At 37.3% G+C, this 25,570-nt stretch overlaps 2 protein-coding genes and 1 long non-coding RNA gene across 11 annotated transcripts in view; 2 read left to right on the plus strand and 1 right to left on the minus strand.

Annotated features, from left to right (window-relative positions):
- Positions 1-3,564, plus strand: part of sh2b1 (SH2B adaptor protein 1) — a 35,001-nt gene extending 31,437 nt beyond the window's left edge. For 3 of the 5 annotated variants that reach the window (XM_005163818.6, XM_017354352.4, XM_017354353.4), the window contains one exon: positions 1,658-3,564. In XM_005163818.6, the coding sequence (XP_005163875.1) occupies positions 1,658-1,679 (22 nt within the window). In that variant the 3' untranslated portion in view covers positions 1,680-3,564. The remainder of the gene's footprint in view (positions 1-1,657) is intronic. The other 2 variants (XM_073941532.1, NM_001110455.1) reach the window with 2 other exon arrangements.
- Positions 1-25,570, minus strand: part of LOC137490042 (uncharacterized) — an 846,477-nt gene that overhangs the window by 252,884 nt on the left and 568,023 nt on the right. The window lies entirely within an intron of this gene.
- Positions 4,567-25,570, plus strand: part of atxn2l (ataxin 2-like) — a 31,031-nt gene continuing 10,027 nt past the window's right edge. For 2 of the 5 annotated variants that reach the window (XM_073936489.1, XM_005163800.6), the window contains exons 1-19: positions 5,581-5,659; positions 6,241-6,280; positions 6,361-6,417; positions 7,585-7,656; positions 10,639-10,816; positions 12,368-12,489; positions 12,580-12,671; positions 13,080-13,313; positions 13,415-13,770; positions 13,860-13,934; positions 16,137-16,247; positions 16,327-16,395; positions 16,483-16,547; positions 18,074-18,411; positions 19,128-19,197; positions 19,290-19,445; positions 22,888-22,948; positions 23,627-23,787; positions 23,888-24,017. In XM_073936489.1, the coding sequence (XP_073792590.1) occupies positions 5,643-5,659; positions 6,241-6,280; positions 6,361-6,417; positions 7,585-7,656; positions 10,639-10,816; positions 12,368-12,489; positions 12,580-12,671; positions 13,080-13,313; positions 13,415-13,770; positions 13,860-13,934; positions 16,137-16,247; positions 16,327-16,395; positions 16,483-16,547; positions 18,074-18,411; positions 19,128-19,197; positions 19,290-19,445; positions 22,888-22,948; positions 23,627-23,787; positions 23,888-24,017 (2,404 nt within the window). In that variant the 5' untranslated portion in view covers positions 5,581-5,642. 5 annotated transcript variants of the gene reach the window in all.

Consider the following 25,570-nt stretch of genomic DNA (forward strand, 5'->3'; position numbering starts at 1 on the left):
AAAGGATCCTCACTTTTGTTTGTTTAGGGGTTTTTTTTGAATGAAGATTACCAAAACAAGCCATTTTTTTTAAATAAAATCAACTTGCGTGGATTAATTGTTCAACCTAGGGATAACAATGTGCGTGCACAAATTTTTGATTTTGCACTGCTCTTTTATCTTTGAACTGTATTAAAAAACGTGAAAAGAGTTTTTTTTTATTAAAGAGTACCAAAATGGACTATTTTTTTATAGAACCATCTTGCATGAATTAGTTGTTCACCTAAAGCAGAGGTGCCCAAACTTTTTCGTATGAAGGGCCAAAATCCAAATATCCTTTAGGAATCGTCGGCCAAAGGTAACTATACCAAAGTATATTACATTAAAAACGCAATGGGTAATTTCCTAATATATTTAATAACATTTCAAAATAAATAGAAAACATTACCTTAAATCATATTAATTAATGCAGTATAGAATTTTAAAATGGTAACTCATTGCAAATTAAAACAAACAATCACATTTATAACACACTAAATACACTAATCAAGCGGAATATGCCTTTAACTTGATTTACCCACCATGGTCTCTGCTTTGTCGGGTGACAGTGCGTACATTAAACAAAATCTGATTAATTTACACTAGGGATGTCCAGATACGATCACTTGATCGGAAATCGGGCCTGATCACTCGGTTTCAGACTCGATCGGAATCGGACGTTACCTCCCGATTTAATATATTTTTAAGACATCTATAGTTATGCGGTGGCACAGAGTTAGACTTCTTTCTTGACTTCACACAGAAACAGCAACGTGTGCGGCATGACAACACCTTGTTGCAGAGACGCTATTGGTTAAATGCCGGCAAAGCAGCACACGGAAACAACTTGAAGCGGAAAGCGCGAGTATGTCTGCAGTCTGGAGGTATTATAAAGTTGATGACGACAACATTGCCATAGCAAACATTATAATAAGGGAAAGGCTATATTTAACACAACAAACCTGATAAGACACCTCGAAAACAAATGTAGAACCTCTATTTGAAATGCCGTCTCTCCACTATTTCACAGAGGAAGCCACTGCCAGCCCTTTATAAGAAGACTACTCGTCCTGTTATAAGATGTACCCCATGTTTCGTTCACCACAGACATATGGAGTTCATCTGTAGCTCCCATGTCTCTACTAAGCCTTACCGCTGAATGAATTGACTCCATCCTGATCAGTTTCTTTGCTCTTCTCTAATTTTTTTTTTATGTATTATAGACGTATCGGTTCAGATTCGGTATTGGTAGATACTCAAAAGCAAGTGAATGTGACTCATACTCGAGGGCAAAAAAACCTGATCAGGACATCCCTAATTTACACACTTTAAACATTTGATTTCAGTTACTTTGTTACAATCAAACGAAAAAAAGGGTTACATTAAACAATCTCTAAACCATCCCCATCATTCTCCCTCTATTCTCAGATGGTGGGCCAAATCAAGTTTGGCTCTAGTTTGGGCACCTCTGACCTAAAGAATAACAATGTGCGCCATCAAACGTTGCCATTTTTTATTTCACACCCCCCTTTCGTCTTTTGACTATGTAAAATCCTGAAAAGAGTCCTCACTCTGGTGTTCACCCTTTACTCATTTAATTCTCTCTTTCTTTCTCATCCTATATATCTGCAATTCTCAGACTTGACCAGCAGACCCCGTAGTCCTCCCCAACCGCCGCCTCCACCCTTGCCTCCAGGACGCCCCCCGCCCCCAACCCCGCCCCAGGAGCGCGGACCCGAGCCTGAGGTGGCCGGCGGAGGCGGAGCGAGCAGCGGGGCGGAGGAGTGCGAGGAGCGAGAGCGGGAGCCAGCGCTTCTCCAACTGGAAGGGGTGGAGGGAGAAGAGCGCGAAGGAGGAAGAGCGAGAGCTATCGACAACCAGTACTCCTTCTTCTGAACCCAGAACCAGGACAGCCCTTCACAATCAGTATTTTCAGTATTCTCCAACTGACTGATTTATTATTAACACTATTAAACATGAGCTTTCACCATGCGAGAGAGGGAGATATATATATATATATAAATAGAGAGAGAGAGAGAGATTCATACACATTGACGGTACATTTTTAAAACACTAAAGTATCGGTACTACACTAAATCAGAGGTGCATTGTGAAACTGTTGGGTCGGCTTTTACTAATTGGTTTCTCCAGCGTTTGTCAGTGTGAACGTTTCCTCCTCTGGTGCTTGTTGATTTTGCATAGGAAGGTACGACCATGAGCGCCACCGTTTTTATTTTAGCATTTCGTAACGAGTCGCAATTTCAAGTCGGGACTCGGGATGACTAGTATTCTTTAACCCTTCGCACTTATACAAAAAATAATTTTTTTGGTCGTTTGTTGTTGTTGTTGTTGATGTTGAAATTTTTACTTGTTCAGAGATTGTTACCCACCAGCACTCTTGTTATTGTTGTTATATTATTATTATTATTAATACTGGAGACGTTTTAGTTGATTTCTTTATGTTCTGCCACTGACAAACTACGAATGTCGCAAAAAAAAAAAAACAACGATACAAAAACCAAGTAATAACTATTCTTCCTGTTACTTTCAGTTGTGATTATTTTGCTAGATACTACCTTGGGCTTAACAAAGTTTTGCCAAAAAAAAAAAAAAAAAAAAAACAAGCAGAAGAAAAACAAAAGCAAGCCCAGTCATCTGAAGTCCGGTAGTATTACTTATTTTTAAGGTTAATTACTATAGTAAACATCTCCATAGACTCCATCATTACCTCAGAGTCCTGATCTGTCACCCAGCTCCTCTGCTCTCTCTCTCTCTCTTTCTCTCTCTGTCTACATTTTATCTTTCCTTTTAGCTTTACGATCTTTGCTTTTATTGGTGCGTTTATTTCAAAGCTGCAGTCCAGAGGAGGGAGAACGTCCTTCATTTAAAAGCGAAATTACTGAGTATGAATATGACAATAATAACTGTTGATGATGCTTTTAATGAATTTAATAATTGTCAGAATAATAGTATTATTTTATTTTTTCGTTTGTTTAAATATGCCTTTATTTTTGTTTACTATACGAACACAAACACTTTTTTTTTTTCTTTTCCAAGATCTGTTTCTTAATATTTTGTGCCTTTTTATATCTCTCTTCTGATCTCACTGCTGTCTCCTTTGCTTTCGGTGTCCAACAGATTTCAGGAAAAAAGGATAAAAAAAACAGCCCCTTTCTTCTTGTGCCTTTTCGTGTTGTTCTCCGTCATTCCCTCTTGTTTTTGTGCCAGTCATTCTTTGATTTCGTGCCTCGATCTGTCCTCTCATGCTTTATTGATCCCCTACAGGTCATTCGCTATCAGTTGTTCTCCACACTTTTACCTTTTATTTAAACCTCTTATTGTGCCTTCTCTCTCTTTTCTCTTCTCTTCTCTTCTCTCTCTCTCTCTCTCTCTCTCTCTGTCTGTCTGTGCTGGGACCGTGTGTTAAGGTGGACACTCTTGCCCACTCTGTGTAATTAGAGTTTCAGGTACTACATTGAATTTAATGATGATGACGATGATGATGATGATAATAATATGATATAATATAATTATACTGAAACAATATGTCTTGAGTTGTGTTTAATTATGACTGGATGGATGGATGGATATAATTTTATTTTCATAAGCATAGAAAGATGGATGGAATGTTTAGATAGATAGTGGGAGAGAGAGAAACAGAGAGAGATTTTTTCAACGTAAACATTGATATTTCGAATATAGTTTATGTAAACATTTGTTAGAATGTTTTATAGTAGATTGATAGAATTTTATTTGTAGATAGATAGATAGATAGATAGATAGATAGATAGATAGATAGATAGATAGATAGATAGATAGATAGATAGATAGATAGAATTTTATGTAAGCATAGATATATCAATGAATGTAAGCATAGATGAAAAGTTCTATAGATGGAGGGATAGATGGATGATTTTATTAACAAAATCATAGATGGATAGTTTATGTAAGCATAGATGGATGGATGGATGGATGGATGGATAGATAGATAGATAGATAGATAGATAGATAGATAGATAGATAGATAGTTTCTATGATAGAATTTTATTTATGTAAGCATAGACATATCAATGAATATAGATGGATGGATGGATGATAGAATTTTATTTAATAAATCAGATATATAGACGGATAGTTTAATCATAGATGGAATGTTCTTTAGATGAATAGTTTTATTAACGTGAACATGGATGAATATAATTTTATTTAGGTAAGCATGGATAGAGAAAACTTTATTTACAAAAGCATAGATATATCAATGAATAGATATAATTTATAACGTAGATGGATTGTTCTTTAGAAGGACTGACACGTGATAGATAGATAGATAGATAGATAGATAGATAGATAGATAGATAGATAGATAGATAGATAGATAGATAGATAGATAGATAGATAGATAGATAGATAGATAGATAGATCGATCTTTACGTAAGCACGATTCTTTTCGCAAAGCATGTTGTACGTGTGGCTGCCGACGTGATACGGGCCTTGTACGCTATTGCGTCATCACGCGACGTATGACAGTGTCGTCCAATGACAGTCGAAGGTTTTTGAAAAAACAGCCATCGCGTTCATCGCTGGCTAATTCGCGAGACGTGGTGCCGGTAATATTTAATAGAAAAAATAAGGCTTGTTGCCTTTTCGTGTTGCGTTCGCGACGGAATATCGGACCGAACTGGACTTCGCGCTTTAACGGAGATCGCGCTCGTGCGGACCTGAAATCGCCGCGGAAAAACTACAAAAATAACACCGCAGGCAGGCTAGTCCACATACTAGCTTGTCATAGGCAACAAGGGGAATTTAGCGGGCAACTCAGTTAGCGGCTAGTTATGTCTTTTCGCCGACAGAACGTGAGTAGCACATCTACAAATTGCAGTCATTTTTGAACATAAATCGTATCAGTTGAAAATATGAAAGCGTGTATGCTTCAAATGTTGTCGCCCTCCCTTTAGCTTCCACTTTCGCATTACGGTAACATGCTAGTAAACCACCTAGCCATCGCTGCTCGGCTGGACTTTTTAATATACGTGAATGTGTTTAATACTTGTTTTATGTCAGCATTTGAGAATGGTTGTGCTTTCTAACAGCAACCTGGACCCGGTGGCCGCAAAACATCCAATGGAACTTCAGGGTCAATGGCTTCATCCGTTCCGGGGAGCAACTCTAACAGACCCAACCCGGGGAGGTAAAGCACATGTCGGGCTGGCCCGCGCAGAAAGTCCGCGGCTTGTCATTTTAACACGAGGCCTACCGGTCAAAGTGGGCGTGTTCCTAGCGCATTCCTAATCTATTTCCACGAGCGCCAATAATTTCGAGGCTCGTTTAATTGGCGTGAGCAACAGCCAATCGCCGTGCAGAGAGTTTGATTGGCAGATTTGCAGGCCAATGATGGAGAGAATTGTCGTCGACAATTCATGCCCACCCAGCGAGAGTGTTTTCAACCAATAGGATTTAGGTTATAACAGATTGGCATGTTTTGTAGCCTATAAGTGGTATCGAAGGCGGGTCGTGGGAAGGGATCAGCAGTGTTTTGTTGTTGTTTTCGATCCCATATGATTCAGTATTGTGTTCGACTTTCAACTTGAGCCATTTTAGACAGACGCCTTCCAAGAGGAGCCGGGATGCATGTGACAAAAAAGTAGAAACACTCGTTTGTAATTAGCGGTTTGGTTTATTGTAGCGACGGGCACGGAATGTGTACATTTGCGCATGTTAATGTCAAGCTGTTTGTCTTGTCCTGTCTGCGGCACGGCGTTTGCTTGTGTTGCTAACCCGCTTTGCGGTCTGACGTAAATAAAACACGCGCTTGACTGCTATTGTTTACACATTTGCATTAATACATCATATTTTGTCCTGATACGCAACGGGGTTCAACCCGACCGTCATTTTGTTACTCGTGTGTGGTTGTCCTTTTGTTTTCGACTCGCTCAGCGGTGTTGTAATTGTTGTTCATACATGTAACAGAGGAGCAATACCTGCAACACCGGTCTGTGTTTCACGTCTCTCTCAATATACGACACATTTGGGGGATTTCGTAAACATTTATTAGTTTATAAGTAAAATTAGTGTTTAATGTCTACATTTCTGATTGTTTTTTTCTGATAGTTTCCATGTTTTAGTAACCATTGAAATCATTGATTTGTTACAATACACATATGTATGTTTTAAAGATTAATATGTTAATGTTGTGGTATTGGTTTGACTTTTTTTCCCTTTTAGAAACAGAAACTCCGTGAAGACTCCTTCACAGTCACCACCTGTACGTAATTTCCTTTGTGTATCTTGCATTTTCAAATATTTAAATATTTCGACCACTAAAATAACTTGTTATATTTGTAGGTGTTTGAAGGTGTGTACAACAACTCCCGGATGCTCCATTTTCTCACAGCCGTCGTGGTGAGTTTTTGTATAAAAATATAAATTATATATTTGATAGACAACACACTACTTGACAAAAGTCTTGTCGTCTATCTCAGTTGTACGAGCGTCGAGTAATAACTTGACTTCTTGTTGATCATTTGGAAAAGTGGCAGAAGGTAGATTTTTCCAATGAATTATCTGTTGAACTGCATCCCAATCATCACAGGCACTGCAGAATACATATTGGAACCTGCATGGGCAGTTTGGTGAACAAAAAAAAATCATGGTTTGGGGTTACATTCAGTATGGGGGTGTGCGAGAGATCTGCAGAGTGGATGGCAACATCAACAGCTTGAGGTATCAAGACTTTTGTGCTGCCCATTACATTACAAACCACAGGAGAGGGCAAATTCTTCAGCAGCATAGCGCTTATTCTCATACTTTAGCCTCCACATCAAAGTTCCTGAAAGCAAAGAAGGTCAAGGTGCTCCTGAGTTTGGCCTGCCCAGTGACAAGATATGAACATTATTGAGCATGTCTAGGGTCAAATGAAGGAGGAGGCACTGAAGATGAATCCAAAATATCTTGATGAACTCTGGGAGTCCTGCAAGAACACTTTCTTTGCCATTCCAGATGACATTTAATAAATGATTTGAGTCATTGCAGAGATGTATGGATGCAGTCCTCCAATGCAATCCTTTTCCACTGAAACATAACTATTCTATACTGTACATTATTCAAGTCGAGTGACAAGACATTTGTCTAAGCAAAGTCAGACTGTACTGTCCTAATTAAATAATTAAAAATCAAGGCATGATCATATTTTATTTGGGTAAAATAAGCGTAATCTAGAGGCCTTTGCCTTCATATAAGCCACTTCTGATTCCAAATGATCGAGAGGTCAAGTTATTATTATTTGTTTTTTCTAAAACTTGGATAGGCAATAACACATTTGTCAGGCAAGTTGTCAAAAGTTGTCAACTTTTTTAAAATTTTTATTATTACTTTTACTTTAAGGCCCCTATTCTTCATAAAATAGATGTCAAACTTGCCATCAAACTTGTTGGGCAGAATTTGTAAGAGTAGGAAACCCACATTCAGTGTTTTTATTCAGTGCAATCTTGTTTTTGTGTGTGCTTTGGAATGTTTTAACTTGATGCAAAAATGTGCAAATGCTCATATGTATGATTTTTTTCCCCTCAGGGCTCCAGATGCGATGTTATGGTGAAGAACGGCAGCTTGTATGAGGGAATCTTTAAGACGTTAAGCTCACGTGTAAGTCTGTCCTATCAAATTTGGAAACATCAACCTGTATTGCAAATGCAATCTCAAGTGCAAAATACATCATGAGCAAGATTTTTATAAATTTTACCTTTGGCTGAAATGTTTTTGTGGCCTGACAGATTTGACCAATAAAATGCACACCTGATACCCAAACTGGGCTGAGGTGCAGGCCACAAAAACAATAAAAAGTGGATGCCCTCACAATGTTAAGCCTGATTTATAGTTTTGCCTGGCACCGCGTTGCAGACCTCCACTGACTGCAATCGCACCTCACGAAATGGACGAGGCTTTTAAACTTGATGCATTTGTTGTTGTGTTATTTTTTTTAATATGACAGAGAGTGGTCAAAAGAAACCCACCGTGAAATCAGATGGATAAATAGAAGTAGAAAGTTTCCAGAACTACGTCATATCATTAATATTACCAAATTTTTTATTTTATTTTTCTTATCTTCATAAATAGTTTTAGTGATAATTAAGTAAAGATTTATAACCATTTAAGATTTTTTTTAAATCAAACTTTGATGCATCACTTGATTTTGTTCATCGCTTGGGCAGTTTTACTTATTAAAGTTTATTAAAATATTAATGACAACAGAACATGCGTTGCTCTACAAATATATTTTTTTATTAAAGCAAGTATAAAAGCAAAAAAAGTTCACTTACTGAAAAATACATATGTTTTTTAGATTTAGGCCACTCCACATATGACACATTGCTCTCTGGTTAGTTTCTGTCCTCTACTTGTATGCTAAAAAGGCATTAATAGTCCAATGTTCCTGCCCATTATCACCAATAAAGCCTAGAAAAACAGGGCATCAATTTATCGTAAACCGATAGCTTTAAACACTCCTTTTCAGCTGTCAAAGAAATAATTTGTTCTTTAATTGCAGTTTTGTAGCTTTTTAATAGTTTTAAATTTAAAATTGCAATATATACATCAGCGTTAAACCTATAAATGGTGGAAAAACATGTTTCTGTAATTGTGTACCTGGGTCTCCACTTTTACCATGGCCTCTTTTGGCTTTAACAAACTTATCCCTCAGGTTTTTCCAAACATTTTAACAAAAACTTTCCTCGTCTTCCACGGCTGTATTTATTATTACATTATCTGGTTTTTCTATGATCACGCATGGACGGATTATAAAGGTGTCTATACAGGCGTACCTGTTTCAGACAAAATCCCTTCAAAGTCATTCATATTCAACTCTAATTAATCACGTCGACGTGCAAAAAGTTTGCTCGCGTCTAAAAATGTTGTGTGCTCCGCCAGCCCAAATTATATCACGCGCACCCAAAGCGAACCTCCGCAAACACAGAAATTATGTCACATTTCCCGCTCACACTCATGCAAACTAGCGAACGTGTCGAGTGTAAACCAGCCTTTAAAGATGCAGCTTTTTATTAACAAAACTTAATTTCAACTTTTTGGGGCTTTCATTTGAGTGTATGAACTAGGAAAGGCCGCTAACAATTATAGTCAGAGAACTGAAGATGCTAGAGGAACATGGCTAAAAAATATGAGCTAAAAAAGGTTGTCCAGTAGGGCTACACAATATATGGTTTGAGCATCGATATTACAATCTGCGCAATCCCAATAGTCGCATCACAAAGATGGGCAATGTTGAATATGAATTACAATTGACCAGGAGCTAAAGAAATTGCATTTAATTATTGTATTTATGTGGAATTAATTTGATTTATGCAAAAAATTGCACTTTTGGGATTCTGAGGTGTGCCTGGAAAACGCAACTATCCGCTTGTTAAGTCGTGACATGAAATACTGTTTCCGGGTCCAAACTGCTACTCATTTGAATTGAGAAAATATTCATTATGTTGTTTATGCACTTTTTCAACGTTTATTTATTACCATTTGATCTCCCCATACAGTATGATATGGTGCTTCGCGTGACGTCACACTTAAGCGGATAAACAATCTTGCTTGTGCAAAAGACATGATGGGAATGGCACCTTAGTGAGTTGTTTAGCAGTGCATATCGCTGATTAGAAATTGAGTTCTGATAGACCTGCAGTTGAAACAATCCGATTTTGGTTTTTGGCTAATGCTAGGTTCAGACTATGATTTTAGCCCTGAATATGACTCCCCAACAGGTTTTGAGAAATTTCTGACAAATGCCTGAAATCACAGGCAAATCAGTGGTCATTCACATATGTAACAATCACTCTGTGTGAACTATCAAAGAGGCGATCTAAGAGAATCTGCGATTGAGACACCAACACCCATCAGATATTTGGCGTGCTAAATATCTACGCCTGTAGGCGATTTAAAATGTGAATGAAATGTGTTCTGATTGAAAATAACATCGGTGATTACCTACAACCAATGAGAGAGCAGCATCCACTAGTATGGGTATCTGCAGGCCAGCGGGAGAAGTTATTTTCAGTCAATTTGGGCTCAAGAAATGGAGGAAAAACTAGTGTAAATTTGTCAGGAGCACCCGTGCCTGTTTGACGTGTCATCTGAGCAATACCACAACCCAGTCGAAAAAGAAAAAAAGTTGAGGAGTAAATTTGCTCACCTGTCTTTTGAAGGAAATTAGTAATAAGTACATTTTCTACCCCACTAAAGGCTTCTTTCTCATTATGTAGTCAGTAACAAAAGATATACTACATGGCATCACGCTGTTCCCCGTAGTTTGTGGACCAAGACAAAGTTATCGGGGATTCTTCCTGTTGTAAAGTCATGCAATGTGAATCACTCTGTCGTCGATCCATCTTGCAGTGTAAACACAGCAGTGACGAAACATTACCCTAGATAGTCATGCTGTGTAAAAACATCTGAGACTATTTTGAAAATCGTGCAGTCTGAAGTACATGCATGAGTACATGCAGAATTTTTGGTTTTGGTCGAGATGTTTTATTTTGTTAAATATCCCTAGTGCGCACATCTGTTTGATTAAATTATAAATTATATGATGAGACCTCACACATGCTTTCTCGTCTGTGTCTTTAGTGTGAGCTGGCAGTGGATGCTGTGCACAAGGTGAAGAATGAGGAAGGAGATGGAGGCGGTGGAGGCGGCACAGCTGTCCATCCCAGGAAAGAAGAGATCACAGACACCATGATCTTTGGCCCTAGTGACCTTGTCACTATGATCTGCAGAGACGTAGACCTCAACTACGCTACCCGAGGTGTGTGTGTGTGCGCGTGCGCGTGCGTGCGTGCGTGCGACTAGAAGAAGTAAAGTTGAAGTCTAAATGATTAGCCATCCTATGAATTCTTTTTTTTAACTATTTTTCAAATGATGTTGCAAGGATTTTTTTCACAGTATTTTCTACAATATTTTTTCTTTAAAGAAAGTCTTATTTGTTTTATTTTGGCTTGAATAAAAGCAGTGTTACATTTTTTAAACTATTTAAGAACAATATTATTAACCCCCATATGCAATATTTGTTTTGATTGTCCACAGAACAAACCATCATTATACAATAATTTGCCTGATTACACTTCCTTGCCCAATTAACCTAATTAAATTATTAAATGTTACTTTAAGTTGAAAACTAGTGTCTTGAAAAATATCTAGTAAAATATTAAATACTGTCATCATGACAAAGATAAACTAAATCAGTTATTAGAAATGAGTTATTAAAACTATTATGTTTAGAAATTTGTTTCAAAATCTTTGTTAAACTCTGTGTGGCATTGTAACAGAGAGAAATGAACTACAGAGAAACTTTTATGATCTAGTCTTCTTCTGGATCCCAGGACATGTCAGCCTTAAAAACAGGAAGAATGAAGAAGTGCCAAATCCCACCTTCAGATTTAAAGCTACTAATAAAAAGCTATATTCTTAACAAATCACAAGTCGAATGAGATATAATAAACTTTTTAAAGTCCAGCCAAAAGTATGGAGAAAATTCACAAGATGATTCGGACATTCCATATTAGACACTCAAGACTTACTCATGAATATTTACTCGAAGAAGTTTCCCCCAAAGTGTCTGTATTCAACAGAAACCAAACTGTTAAACATGTACTCTTAATATGCCCAGCCACTATTTTTGTTATCAGAAGTTATCTGGAGAAACTTTAAAGGAAATATTTTTAAACATAAATGGCATATTTTTTATTAAAAGTAAACCTTTTAAAGCTGTTTTAGATATTTTTTATCTATTATGTATTATGGATGTCTTAATTGTTAGATTTTCTTTGCTACTATGGAAAAGCAATATTTATAAAATGCTGTATATTTGATCCGGTTTTGCCATGAAATAGCCAGAGAGTCTGATATGGCAACTGTTACACCTGGCTCAAAGATGTGACATTAAGGGAGACGACACGGCGAAATAAAGTTAAAAATCATATTTATTTTAACATAATTGAAAATAACAATCAAAACATCCCTATCAGTATGTTTAATCAGTGTGAAAAGCAAGTGAATGGCTGCAAAACAAACATAAAGCCCGGATTGGAGCACAGCTCTGGCCAACTGGCCAAACAGTGAATGAACAGCAGCCCAGACAAACTCTCTTACTGTGTTTAAATAAGGGAGCTGACGAGCGTCATGTGCGCTAAAGGCATTCCCCAACCTAGAACAGACATAAAACACAATCCTAACACCACAACGCAATCCTAACTCAACAAATTCAAAAGTCTCACTCTTGTAACAGATTATTTATTATTATGGTGATCATTATAATATGATGATTTACCTATTATATGATTTTTGTGTGTGTTTTCAGACACTTTCACAGACTCTGCAATTGGCTCATCAAGATTAAACGGTGACCACAGAGAGAAGGTCCTCCAGAGGTGGGATGGAGGCGACAGCAATGGAGAGAACTTTGACTTAGATGCAGACACAGTGAGTTTCACGCATTCTTTGTAAACACAGCAGTAATTGGTCACAATGGATGTTTCACATGCCTTTTGCATTTCTTTTTCTCCATCTCAGGCTAATGGTTGGGATGCCAGTGAGATGTTCCGCTTTAATGAGGAGACCTATGGGGTGAAGTCCACCTATGACTCCAGTCTCTCCATGTACACGTATGTTGATCATTTTGTTCATTTTTAGATGTTTTTTTTTCAGGGTGCCTGACCTTGTCGTGATCATGGTGGTTTTTAGATTTGATCAAAAAGATTTTAATACCTTTTCAGATAGTTCATTAGGCATCTTAAATATAAAGAACTGAATCCAAGAATCTATTTGACTCAAGACTCTAATAGATCTTTATTAGTATTGGTATTTGTATTTTTTATTATGCTTTAGAAACTTTTATGATTGTAAACATTGTATTGAATATATATTACTACTGTTTCCATGAATCTAACCAGGGCTGCCAAAATGCCGCTGAAACATGCAAACAAACATAACATTTTTTTTTTTTTTGAGTTTTAATTTTTGTTTAACTCTCGCTGAACTTTTCATCATATTCTATTGTCTTTCTCTCATAGGGTTCCTCTGGAGCGGGGAAGCTCTGAGGGCTTCAGGCAGCGAGAAGCTCGAGCCGCCCGATTGGCCAATGAGATCGAGGCTAGTTCACAGTATCGCCACAGAGTGGCGCTGGAGAATGATGAGGGAAGAACTGATGAAGACAAATTCAGTGCAGTGGTTCGAGACCGGGAGCGTGAAGCAGCAGAAAGAGAAAGGGGAAGAGATAGCCCTGGGTTCTCCAGTGCTGGGAGCAGGTTTGACACTCATTTATTCATTTAATTTCTAGCTGCAATATGATATAGTCTTTCTCTTTACTTCTGGTTGTTGATGTCTGTTTATCTTTGTTTTATTTTAGGGAGGGCAAATACATTCCTCCCCAGAGAGCAAGGGAGCGAGAGATGGGAGTTTCTGGCAGGGGTGAAAGAGGTGGGGCTGTGTCCACCCTGCCTAATCGAACAAATCGACCCGGACCATCAAGCTCCTCCCCTAGACCCCTCCCCTCTGCTAACAGCCAGGCCCTTCCTCCCACTGATAGGAACAGCTCTCTGTCAGTCAGAGGAGGATTCTCTACACACCAATCACAGAGCAGCACGCCAACACAGTCCCGGCCCTCAGAGCCGGGTCACTCCAGCCCTCCTTCCCCCCACACACTCTCACATTCACTCTCACACCCTCAGTCCCTCTCAGATGTGGCCCGGCCTGTCAATGGAGGTAAATTGCGTCTACGATTTGATGTTATTTAGATTATTATGCTGAATTCCATTTTGTGTGTTACTAATGAACATGTTGATCTTTTACAGTTTCACCCAAGTCTCAAAGGACTGGACAGACTAACAGAAACATGCGTACCTCAAACTCCCACTCCTCCCCTACAGGTAAACCAAACAGATCTTCTGTACCCACACTAGGTCTTTTGCAATGTGATCACGGTTTTTAATCATGCTTATTTGTCCTCCGTAATGGTAGCTGACTTTGTAATTTTTGCTACTTTACCATCTGGCTTATAAGTAAGGAATAAAGTACATTTTGGAGGCTATCATCACAGAATAACACCTGACAGGCTTATCTGAGCTTTAAAAAAACTGCCTGGAAGTACTTTATCCCACTTTATATATGCATTCTTGCCACAGAATGTAAAAATTAGACTCAAAACATTTGTTCTAGGCCATAATAGTTTCATTCTTTAAAGCAAAGCTGACAAACAAAACCAGCTGAATGGAGCTGATTGAGCATATACACTAACCTACAAATCTTTCAGTCACAGAGTCAAAACGTCTTGACGGATGAGGATATAAATATTCAAGTGAACTCATTCCCTGACTGTCAGGATGAATCAAAGTACCAGGAATAATATAATTTGAAAGATCGCTATCACCAAATTGAATCAAGTATTTCAGACAGCTGTGTAATTACGAATGTTAAAGAGCCCCTATTTTGCATTATAAAGGGTCATATTTTGGTTTTAGGGGTCTCCAACAACAAACTGACATGCATGCAAAGTCAAAAACACTTTCATTATCTTAAAATATGCATTTATTTTTACCTAATTATCCCAACGACTCCCATATGATTCGTTTCTCGATTCATTTGTTCCCAAACCCCTCCTTTGCATGATGCTAATCTGTGCTGATTTGTTCGATGACCCAGTCTGTTGTGATTGTTTGACTGGGTTCAGCGCGAGACGGTGTGAAACGCCCACCATGGCTAAGAAATAGAGTATGTGAGAGCCCAATGCAGGAATGCAACAAAGCAATGCGTTAAAAAACCAGCATATTACTCTACTCTTAACACTAACTTCAAATAATAACAGCGACACACATTCAGCATTAATCCACACAGTGACAAAAGCTGAACTATTTTGAAAATTGACCACGCTGCTAATGTGAGGAACAGATGATGGCGGCCTTAGCAAAGATGACAGCAGAGGATCGTGAGTTCAGAAGTGCATTTAAATCGGTAAAGGAAGAACCACACGTCATGTTTTCAACATGGGTTTGGTTGCAATATGTAAATAGCCTAACACGGATTTAACCTGAGAGATGCATAGAAGCACTGATCTATAATAGATAAGTAATTACAGGCCATGTGATGTTACAACACAACAAAAATACATATTTTGCAAACTACACAAAACGAGGCAACAATTTTAATTACACTTACATGTTACGATCCAAAGGAAGAAGAAACTGGTCCCATACATAATAAATATATTCGCCTACTCTGCTGCTCCTTCCTTTAATAACAAACGGCTGGTATTGCTAAGGAGGATATTGTATAAATAATTAGAAAAATGACAGGAACAAACACAACACTAGGTTGGCTATACAGTAGCATTGTAGTGAAAACCCTTTAATACCCGCAAGCGAATCTCCATCTGTCAGTGATTGTCATCTTCATGTCATGATCAGTCCTGTGGTCCCTTGAGCTCCACCAGTGTCTAAATGAAAAGGCAAGTTCACGTTTAACCGGACCCGGTACTACATTTTTGTTGATGTATTGTCGTCGATGTGTTCAGGCAAAAGATCTGAACTGAACACGATTAATTTATTCTTCTCTGAGTCGATTATTTCTTTAAAGAATCAATAGTTTTGAACGCTGGGCACTTTCAGATTTAAACCTCAGCTGGATGTTTTTATTCACTTGATGCTGTGTTACACAATGCATGGAAGCTCATTTTCAAAAACCCATAATATGGGCTCTTTAATGGATTGGTGAAGTTACAAATACAGAAATGAAGGGAATAAGAAAAAGGTGTTTTCTTTTTCAAATCTTGTTGACTGCTCGTCATATTTTATAAGTACAGACACATATTTTTCACCTGCACTAATAAAACTTTTTCAATCACTTCACATATCCAAATTTAGCGAACCACAGTCCTTTGTTAGTTTTTTTTTTTTTTTAGGTTTTAAAGTAATCTTCAATTTAATTTGATTAAATGCTTATTTTAGGTTTTAATATTAAAACAGGCCAAACATACTGTAGAAATACTGACTTTTTAAATTTGGTAAATATTGCTTTATCATTTTTTTTCCCCTAATTTAACACATTGCTAATTTTTTTTTCTTCTCTCCATGCAGTCTCTCGCTCCCCTAAGCCAGATGCTCCTCCTCAGGACCCTCTTCTGACTGGATCTTATTTGGACCCCTCATCCAAACCTGTTGGCCCCACTCCTCTGTTCCCTGTAGATGGTAAAATGTTGTCATAAATCTGATTTAAGACACTGTCCAGTTGTCGGTGCGTCTTAACTCCTTTTCATTTTCACCACAGTAAATGAGATCCTGTCCAAGGAAAGGATGGAGAGTCCAGTTAGTCCACAGGAGGGCAAGAGCAACAAAAGTAATGCTAGTATTGTGTTGCTATCTCCAATTTCATTGCATCCTCTTGATATTTAGCTAATGAATGTTCTTCTATTTATTGTAACAGTACCTTCGGTCCAGCAGAGATCACAAATCTCTGAGGAGCTTCGCAAGTTTGGTAATACTTTTAGGGTGAGTGTGCACGAATGTAATCTGCATCTAGGTTGTTTTCAATCACGTGGTTCTGGTGACTCGCGAAATTCAGATGGAGGGCAGGAAGGACAAAAACTGAGTGGGAGATGCAGGAAAGTCTTTTTGCGATTTTATTTATTTATTTTTATTTTTTTTGCGATGAAATTTCTACTAAACTAAAATATATTTAGCTATTACTTTGAACATACTATAGTGTTTGGAAGCATACTTTAGATTTTTACTTGAATTAAACTGTTGTAGTAATTATATTGTTGCTGTGGTACATCACAACTGTAGTAATAAACAAATTATTCAATAGGCTTCAGTTTGTATAATTATACACCATCACATTGCACCAGAGTTTACTCTAACGTTAAAGTATTTACTATAGTTTCAGTTTAAAATGCTACAGTATTCGGGAGAATTCATTAACAAAGAGTTGTGCACATTATACACTTTAATATGTGGTTTAAAAACATGTTCATTATAAATTACTATAGTTTTTTCCCCCCTGCTGATATCTTCGACATCACGTAATAACAGATGAAAGCATACAAAACTGTGGACGCATAGTCTACATTATTATTAGTTTATTTTTCCAAGAGAGGGGGGGTGCTTTTCAATAGTAACAGTCTAGTTTTGTCGCAAAGGTTATATTCTCCTGGATTTTGTAGCTTGGTGGTGTTTGTATGTGATTTTTATATAACACATTACCATCTAATACACATAGTTAGGCCTGTATATCATCTTTATTGGTGCTGTCAAATGAAATTATCTCGTTCAAAAAACTTTGTACACATAGATGTACTAAAAATTGTTTATTACATTGCCCCTTTTCTGTTTTTCAGCCAGTTTCTTCAACTTTTCCTCCCTTTACAAGCAAAAGCTTTTGGTAGTCCATAAAAGCTGTTCGGCATTTCTTATCTAGAGTTAAACAATAATAAACAACATAAAACGAACATTTTGATGTTCTGATAGAGATTCCTATGCAGAAGAATCACTTTCTGCCCACCATCTGAGTCTCACACGTCATCAGTGTCGTCATGTGAAAACAACTTGTATTACATTGATCAAGTGACCTACCTGTTGCATTCTTTCTTTACTACCTTTCACAAATCCTCCCCTGTTTTTTGCTATACTATTCTATAATATAGTAGTGTTTTAACAAATAGCATCTGATATAATGTGATAAAGTATTTTCAATATGTTTTTCAATGTATTTAAAGTATTTGGATAAGTGCTTAAATTTGACTTTGTAAAGAACCCTGATGTTAATGAGTCTGTGGACACACTCCATCTCCTCCTTAGCCTGATGGCATAGTAAAGTACCTGTTGTTAGCACACTTTAAAAACCTATACACTCAATATGAACAATGTTCAAACATGTTTGCATTGTAGTCGCTTTTGTTTGTATATAGGCGAGATTAGCTTGTTTCAGAATGTGAACTATGTTGCTAAGTCTGAGCGTTTTTCCTTATTTGTGAAATTTATTTTATTTTTTTAAATTATTAATATTTATTTTTTAGCTTCAGCAAAACCCCAAAACTTTGCCCACTGAATCTACTCAAGCAAACCCTGCCCACAACACACAGACTGACCCCGCCGCTCCCACAGAAGCAAAACCAGCCCCGCCCACAACCCCGAACACAGAGCTTTCAGCAGAGGAGCGAAGTAGAGAGACTAATCCAGAAGGGCCGGTGACCTCCACCCCTCCACCGGCCACATCCATCTCTGCACCGTCTGGGATTGGCATGCAAAATCCACCTGCAGAAGGGCAGACGGCGGGGGCGCCCCAACCTGCAAGGACCCCAGGCAGTGAGGATGGCAAACCAGAGGCCCCTGAGAGATCTGAGGGCATGACCGAGTGAGTAGAACATGTCAGACTGTTCAGCTTTTAATCAAGTACTTTTGTGACCAATACTAGTAATCTTATTTTTTATTATTTTTAATTTATTACATTTATTTATTTTAAAATTGTTTATATATTTTTTATATTTAACTCTTTTATTTATTAAATTTGTTTATTTTTTTACATTTATTTCTATTTAATTATATTTTACATATATTTCTGTTGCTTGTGTTATTTATTTAAAAAAATTTATTCATTTATATTTAATTTTATTTATTTTAAAAATGTATTTATATTATTTTTTACATTTTATTTCTATTGTGACTTATTTATTTTTTGAATCATTTATTTTTTTTAAATGTATTTATTAATTTTTATCATTTGTTTTATATTACATTTATTTGTTTGCTTTTAACATTTATTTTTACAGTTTATTTTTAGCATATTCTATTTATTTTCTTCATTGTTTATTTTTATTTCCATGGCTTTTTATGAATGCAGATTTATGGCTGATTCATTTATTTAATTTTTAAAAAGAAACGAGGAAAACCCATTTCAGACAATTGTTATTGATGCTTTAACACTTATCATTGTGTACATATGAAAAGATTTCAATCCAGTTTGTATGCAAGTCTGGTCTGATTTGTCTGATTTCGAACTAGTCAATCAGTGAATTTCTTTGAGTAATTAAATGTGTTGGTAATAGCAGCTCATGATGTTTTCTAATACAGTCAGGTGAAGAAATCCACACTCAATCCCAACGCCAAAGAATTCAACCCCACCAAGGCTCCTCTTAGCATGGTGAGAGCATTACTTTCTGCTGTTTTTGATGTCCTCTGCGAAGCTTTTGAAGAGTTGATGTGCCAATCTGATTTGTCATGTCATTTCTGCAGGTGAAGCCCTCGGCGACTCCCACACCACCACGACCAACCCCACCCAGTCCTACAGTCGTGCTGCAGACCCAACCAGGCCAGGGAGCCGTTTATAACCCCCAGTACCTGAGCTACGTCTCCCAGGTACCCATCCAGATTCAAGGCCACTCTGTGCAGGTCTGTATTCCTAATGCGATTGATTGTTTTGGGGGAAAACTTGGAGACTTTGTGTGTATATAGGGCTGGGTGATTAATTTAATAACGATAATTATCACAATATATATTTCTTTGATAAAACGATAATGACCGTTAGATAGGTGTTCGATAATATTTACGTACTATGCATAACGCTGCGCAGGCATTTTGCTGCGTGCCCTTCTGGGTACCGCACGCAGTACAAATTTACAGCCATACAGTGTTAGTTGCACTTGGAGGAGTAGGAATAAATCAGGTAAAAAAGGTCACAGACATTGTTGACAAGAAACGTCACTAAACATCAGTAGTCTGGAGCTACTTAGTTTTTTGCAATCTGACACAAAACAGAGCAACGAGCACTGCAAACTGCGCAGACGACTCGTGCCATCAAAAGCAGGCAACACCACAAACCTGTTTCATCATTTAAAACAATACCACCCTTATGAAGATAAGAAATTACAGACCCAAACCTGCTTTGGTAAACCAGCGCAACTACCCAGCAGAGTTTTGTCATCATTTTCTAAAGCCGTGCCTTATGTGAAAAAACCTCAAACACATCTCAATGCACACTTAATGCTCTCTGTAAACTACGAGCTGCGTTATTTAAGGGCACTTGTTACCACATTGATAGGAACTTTTTTTATGTCAATCTTATGTTTTCTTTTAAGTATTAAGATTTTTTTTTTAAATCTGTAATATCACTATTGTCCCTTAGATGATTAAAAAACAGCCTTTTTTTACTGGACATAATCACAGAGGAGAAATCAGATGCTCAAGACATAATCTTCAAAATAATGACATTAAAAATGCAGCAAGTTTGCAATGACAGACGTTTACAACAGCAGTGGATCATTAATTAAATCCTTATTTTCCACGAAGTGAAGCATTATCCACCCGCACAGTTGTTAAAGATGGGCACAAATTAAAAATATATACACTATATATTTTTCTTTGAAAAAAATTTTTGCAATGTATTTCGTTATGTATAATGTGTAAATTAGTGTATTTTTTTTGTTGATAATTTATCTACAACATAAACAAGAAGAATGAATAACATATGAGGTGAAGCGCTTCAAAACCAATCTGCTATGGGATATGCTCTAGTGCTTCAAAACAGTCCATTAAACTGTTTTCACGGGTTCAGTTTAATTGATTAACGAAGCGCGGTTTGAGCAGCATCAGCTCTACAGTCTTTATAAACTATTTGTAGCACTGATAGTTTTTCTTAACTCGATCTGAAGGATTTGTGCCAGTCTATGAGATGAAATTGGTTAAAACACCCGCGGATATAACCGAGATGTGCGCTTAACAGGGTTTTTTTTTTTTTTATGCGTCCCACAATATGTGATGTCAAGAGGATAAACTGCACACACTTGATTATGTAATGCGTGGACGAATGTCACAGTTCAAAGCATAAGTAAACCTTTAAATGTCCATGCTTAATTAGTCATCGAAGGTCTGTCTGTTGGGTTATTGACAATTAATAGATCAAGTAATCGTTAGCATCCCTAAATAAAATATATTAAAGGATATTTTGCCCTAAATTCAGCATACTCCACATTAAAAGGAGAGTTCATCCAAAACTAAAAATGATCACCATTAAAGCCTAGTTCACACTACAGGATTTTAAACATCAGCAGATCGCTGTTCCATTCACACTACATGACCTGACTTTGTGTCTTTTAATCTCTGTGGTGTTCACACTACGCAACACTCCGTGAACGATCCACAAGAGGGGGGTCACACACTACATGATCTGACAACAACTCATTCCCCATCAGTTCATTCAAGCTACCAAACCACAGCCAATGAAATTTTGAGGGAGGAGTGCTCAGAAAAAGCTGAACACTATTGGCTGCTTGTGTGCTGATTACATCACTGACAGCTTTTCAAGCTTTGGAGAAAGCATTTAAAAACATCGTCAAATCAGCTGATTTATGAGCGGATTAATCACTCATCTGCAAGTTCCAGTGGATAGATACACAGAGAGTTTTTAATTTTTGTAATTTTATAACTCTTTGAAATAAAACTAACATATTTATAACACCCTGCCGCTTTCTAACTATCAGTGTATTTCTTTCTGACATTGTTATTTTTTTATCACAAAACAGTAAAGAACTGAGCATTTCTGCCTTAAATTACCATATTGGTCAAAATGACTGCATGCATGTCTGATACTTTTCACTGTGACTTTAAATATGTGTGCATTTTCTTGCCTGGCAACTTCCTGCTAACATAAACAAAACTTTCTGATGGCAAAAACATCAATTTACTTTAGATATCTTTAAAAACAGCATATTCTGTGCTGTTAAATAGCTCCTGTTTGAAAGTAAAAATGAAAGCCAAGACCTTTAAGTGTTTTAGTATCTTAACTACATATTTATAGGCTGTATTACCAAAAAAAAGATGATATTTTTAGGGTAATGGTGTCATTAAATATGATGCCAGACATTCAAAGCTTAATTTTAATATCTCAATAATAGCTTTGAATGTAAATATGTTGTGACAATTTGGCGTTTTATATGAGAACGGTCAGAATGAGCAGTATGGTAATTCTAATAGTTACAGAATTATAGTTCCACTGTTAATATATCCTCCTCTCATGTCTGTGCTAACGCAGAATGAAGCGAGTGCACTGATGCCCATTCTGACCAATCACAGATGTTTCTGCTGAGCTCCTGAACACACAGGCACGCGGCCCATGCTGATATGCTCTCTCATTGGCTGCAGCTCGTCACTACATCTGACCACACGTGGGATTGAGTCAGCCGACTGCTCTGGAATATTTAGCATGCTGAATGTTGGATTTCCGTCTGCGAGGTGTCGGCGACGCGTCAGCGAGCCTCGTTGATGCGTTGTTCAGTAGTTCACACATAAAGAGCGCCGAGCACCCGCAGATTTCTTCCCGATCACAGCCCGATCTGTCGGCGAGCTCGTTAACTTCCAAATCGGGCTCAAATCAGGCTTAAAATCCTTTAGTGTGAACTAGGCATAACTCACCTTTTACTTGTTCCAAATCTGTTTTATTTTATTTATTTCGATGTTGAGCAATAATATCCAATAACTTGTAGGTAATGTCTTTGGTAGTTAAACTTGAACAGTAAATGCTGAATTAAGATTGTTCTTTTGTTGATTATTTGTATTGTCAGACAGCTAAAACATTTCACAATGTGTTAAATATCAGCTGCACAAAGTGATTGGCATGCTAAAAATCCTGTAAAATTGATAGATATAAAGTTTTGACTTATTGTGACAATTATCGATATCGACTGATATGAAAAAAAAATTTGATACATTTTTTTGCCATCGCCCAACCCTATGTGTGTGTTTTATTTATATATATATGCGTGTGCATGTATATGTATGGTATTGTATATAATATTGATTGAATTTTTTTGTTTTTGTTTTTTTGGTGTGTGTGTAGCCTCAGATCCCATATTCGTATATGACCGCTGTTAGTCAAGGGAAGTACCCAAGAACAAAAGGTAATCTTTACGTTTACACTTCATTATTGATTGTACTAATATTGTTGCAACCATTTTTTTGTTTTTGTTTTATATTATTTGTATTATTAATGTTAATGGCAACTTTTAAAGTGCTGAAAGTCCTATTTAACATGAATAATAATAATAACAATAATTATGGTAGTGTCGTCACCAATATGCTAGTGAGTGGTATGCCGACACATCGCATCCAGACTCCGACTGTCAATATCTAATGTATGTCCAATGATAATAAAGGCGAAAATGGAAAATAAATAAATCCTAAAAATATAATAATTATATTCATTCATTCATTTTCTTTTCTGCTTAGTCCCTTTAAAGTGTAAAATGTGTTTGTTTGGTTTTTTTTTTTTTTTTTATAATAATAATGATAATAATAATAAAATAACAGCAGCAACAGTAAAAAGGGTGATGGGTTGTTTATAATAATAATAATAATAATTATTATTATTATTTTCCCAATGATGGGTTGCAGCTGCAAGGGCGTTCGCTGCTCAAAACATATGCTGGATAAGTTTGTGGTTCATTCTGCTGTGGTGACCTCAGATTAATAAAGGCACTAAGTTGAAAAAAAGAATGATGATTATTATTATATTATTGTTGAAACTTATTCATTTTATTGTAATAGTCAATGCCTTATGCCCTCGACCTGTCTTATAGGTTCTGTGGTAACTCCTCGTCCAGACCACAGCTCTTCAGCGCCCCCTATGATCCAGGCTGCATCAGCAGCAGGACCTCCTCTAGTGGCGTCTCCTTACCCTCCCTCTTATCTGCAGTACAACCAGGTCATCCCAGCAATGCCCCACTACCCTGGACACCAAGTATGAGCTTCTACATTTGCATAAAATCAATACCTTTTTTTATTATTTGTTTATTTATTTTTTAATGAAAAACACCCTGAACTGCTGTTCTTTGTGTCAGGTATACTCAATGCTCCAGGGTGGACCACGGATGCTTGGATCTGGAGGACACCCACAGGCTCTGGGACCTCCAGGCCCCCAGTACCCAGGTCAGACTGAAGGGCCATCAGCTCCTCAACAGGGGATGTATGGTAAGATTTTTTTAATTTTTATTTTATATATGTATATATATTTGACCCTGAACCACAAAACCAGTGTTAAATTTGATCTTTATATTTATACATTCCATGAAAGCTAAATAAATAGCTTCCCATTGCTGTGTGGTTTAGGATGGGACAATATTTGTTTTTATTTATTTTACACAAAAATCAATTTGTTGACCTGATTAAGGCCCAATCCCAATTTTACCCCTTAGCCCTTCCCAATTCATTTTAGCATGAAGCCGAAGGGCTAAGGGAAAGGGAGAGATAGCCCTTCGAACAAAGATTTTTCAGCACCACACTCGAAACTTAAGTGGTGAGGAGATTTCCCAGAATACACCAGCAGGGCTCGAAATTGCGACCATTTTGGTTGCATATGCGCCCAAAATGTTATCTATGCGACCTTAAAATATATTTGGGAGCATTTCTGCGAGTGCTTAAAATTGTTGTGCGCGACCAGTTTTTACTGCAAAATGTTCACCACATGCACAGATTCGGGAGACATTTACTCAAAATTCATCTCTAAGCTCTTTGTTTGCACTTGAAACGCGAAACGCTGCGCTCAGGAATGGTTTAAAACAGTTGTCATGTCAACTTGCTGCAGTAAACAAATCCAAGTCCGTAATGCTTGCCCCGCCTTCGGGCTCTTTTTATTGGCCCACCACTGCTCTAGCACTGAACGCGAATGATTGGTTAATATCAGCTGTCAATCACTCAGCGCCTTCTGGCTTCGGATGACAGAGAGAGCTACTACCGCGAAAAATTGTAAAGCGCTGAAGATGAGAATGAAGATAACACTGACAGATTTAGTGTTAGAAACCATCTAGTTACAAATAATGACACATCTTACTAGTGATCATGTGCTGAATGTTAATCCACCATCTACACTTTACCAAGAGTAGAAGACTTCCATTGGCTTCAAGTCTGCTAAGAAAAGTCTGTGGGATGGAGTTTTCAGGTAACTGTTTGCCACATCTAGCACGAGAGCTTCTGTTTAATCCTTCATATAATCGTCAGATGCTGTCCGCCGTGCAAGGGGCAGCTATATGTCAAATTTAACACCACGTAGACTACACCATTGCAAACGGGCTCACACTGAGTAAATTAATATCGCTACTCATGAAAAAAACGGTATTGCTATTAACATGTATGCATATAATAAGGTACAGTATATGTCAAAAGCATCAGTGCAATATCAGACAGCACTTGTGAGAACAGCACAGTCATACCGTTAACAGATTCATTCAAGCAGTGTGTGCAGGGCCGGTGAGCGCTCCGTGTATCTTTTGCTCACTCAGTTCTGTTATAAAAGTTTATTTTCTTGTGATAACGGTATTTTGTTGAGACATATTTTCCTCACACTTGCATACATGTATAAATTTTTTTACTTGTTAGTTTGATTAGTGTTGATTTCAAATACAATAAATATGTTTGTATAAAACCTGTAGTAACGGTGCTCATAATTGGTGGGTGCGACTAAATTTTGGCTGATGCGCCTACATTTTTTAAGTTAGGAGCACCGGTGCTACCAAGCAAAAAGGTCA

The sequence above is a fragment of the Danio rerio genome, chromosome 3 (genome assembly GCF_049306965.1).
Source record: "Danio rerio strain Tuebingen ecotype United States chromosome 3, GRCz12tu, whole genome shotgun sequence".
Classification (NCBI taxonomy): domain Eukaryota; kingdom Metazoa; phylum Chordata; class Actinopteri; order Cypriniformes; family Danionidae; genus Danio; species Danio rerio.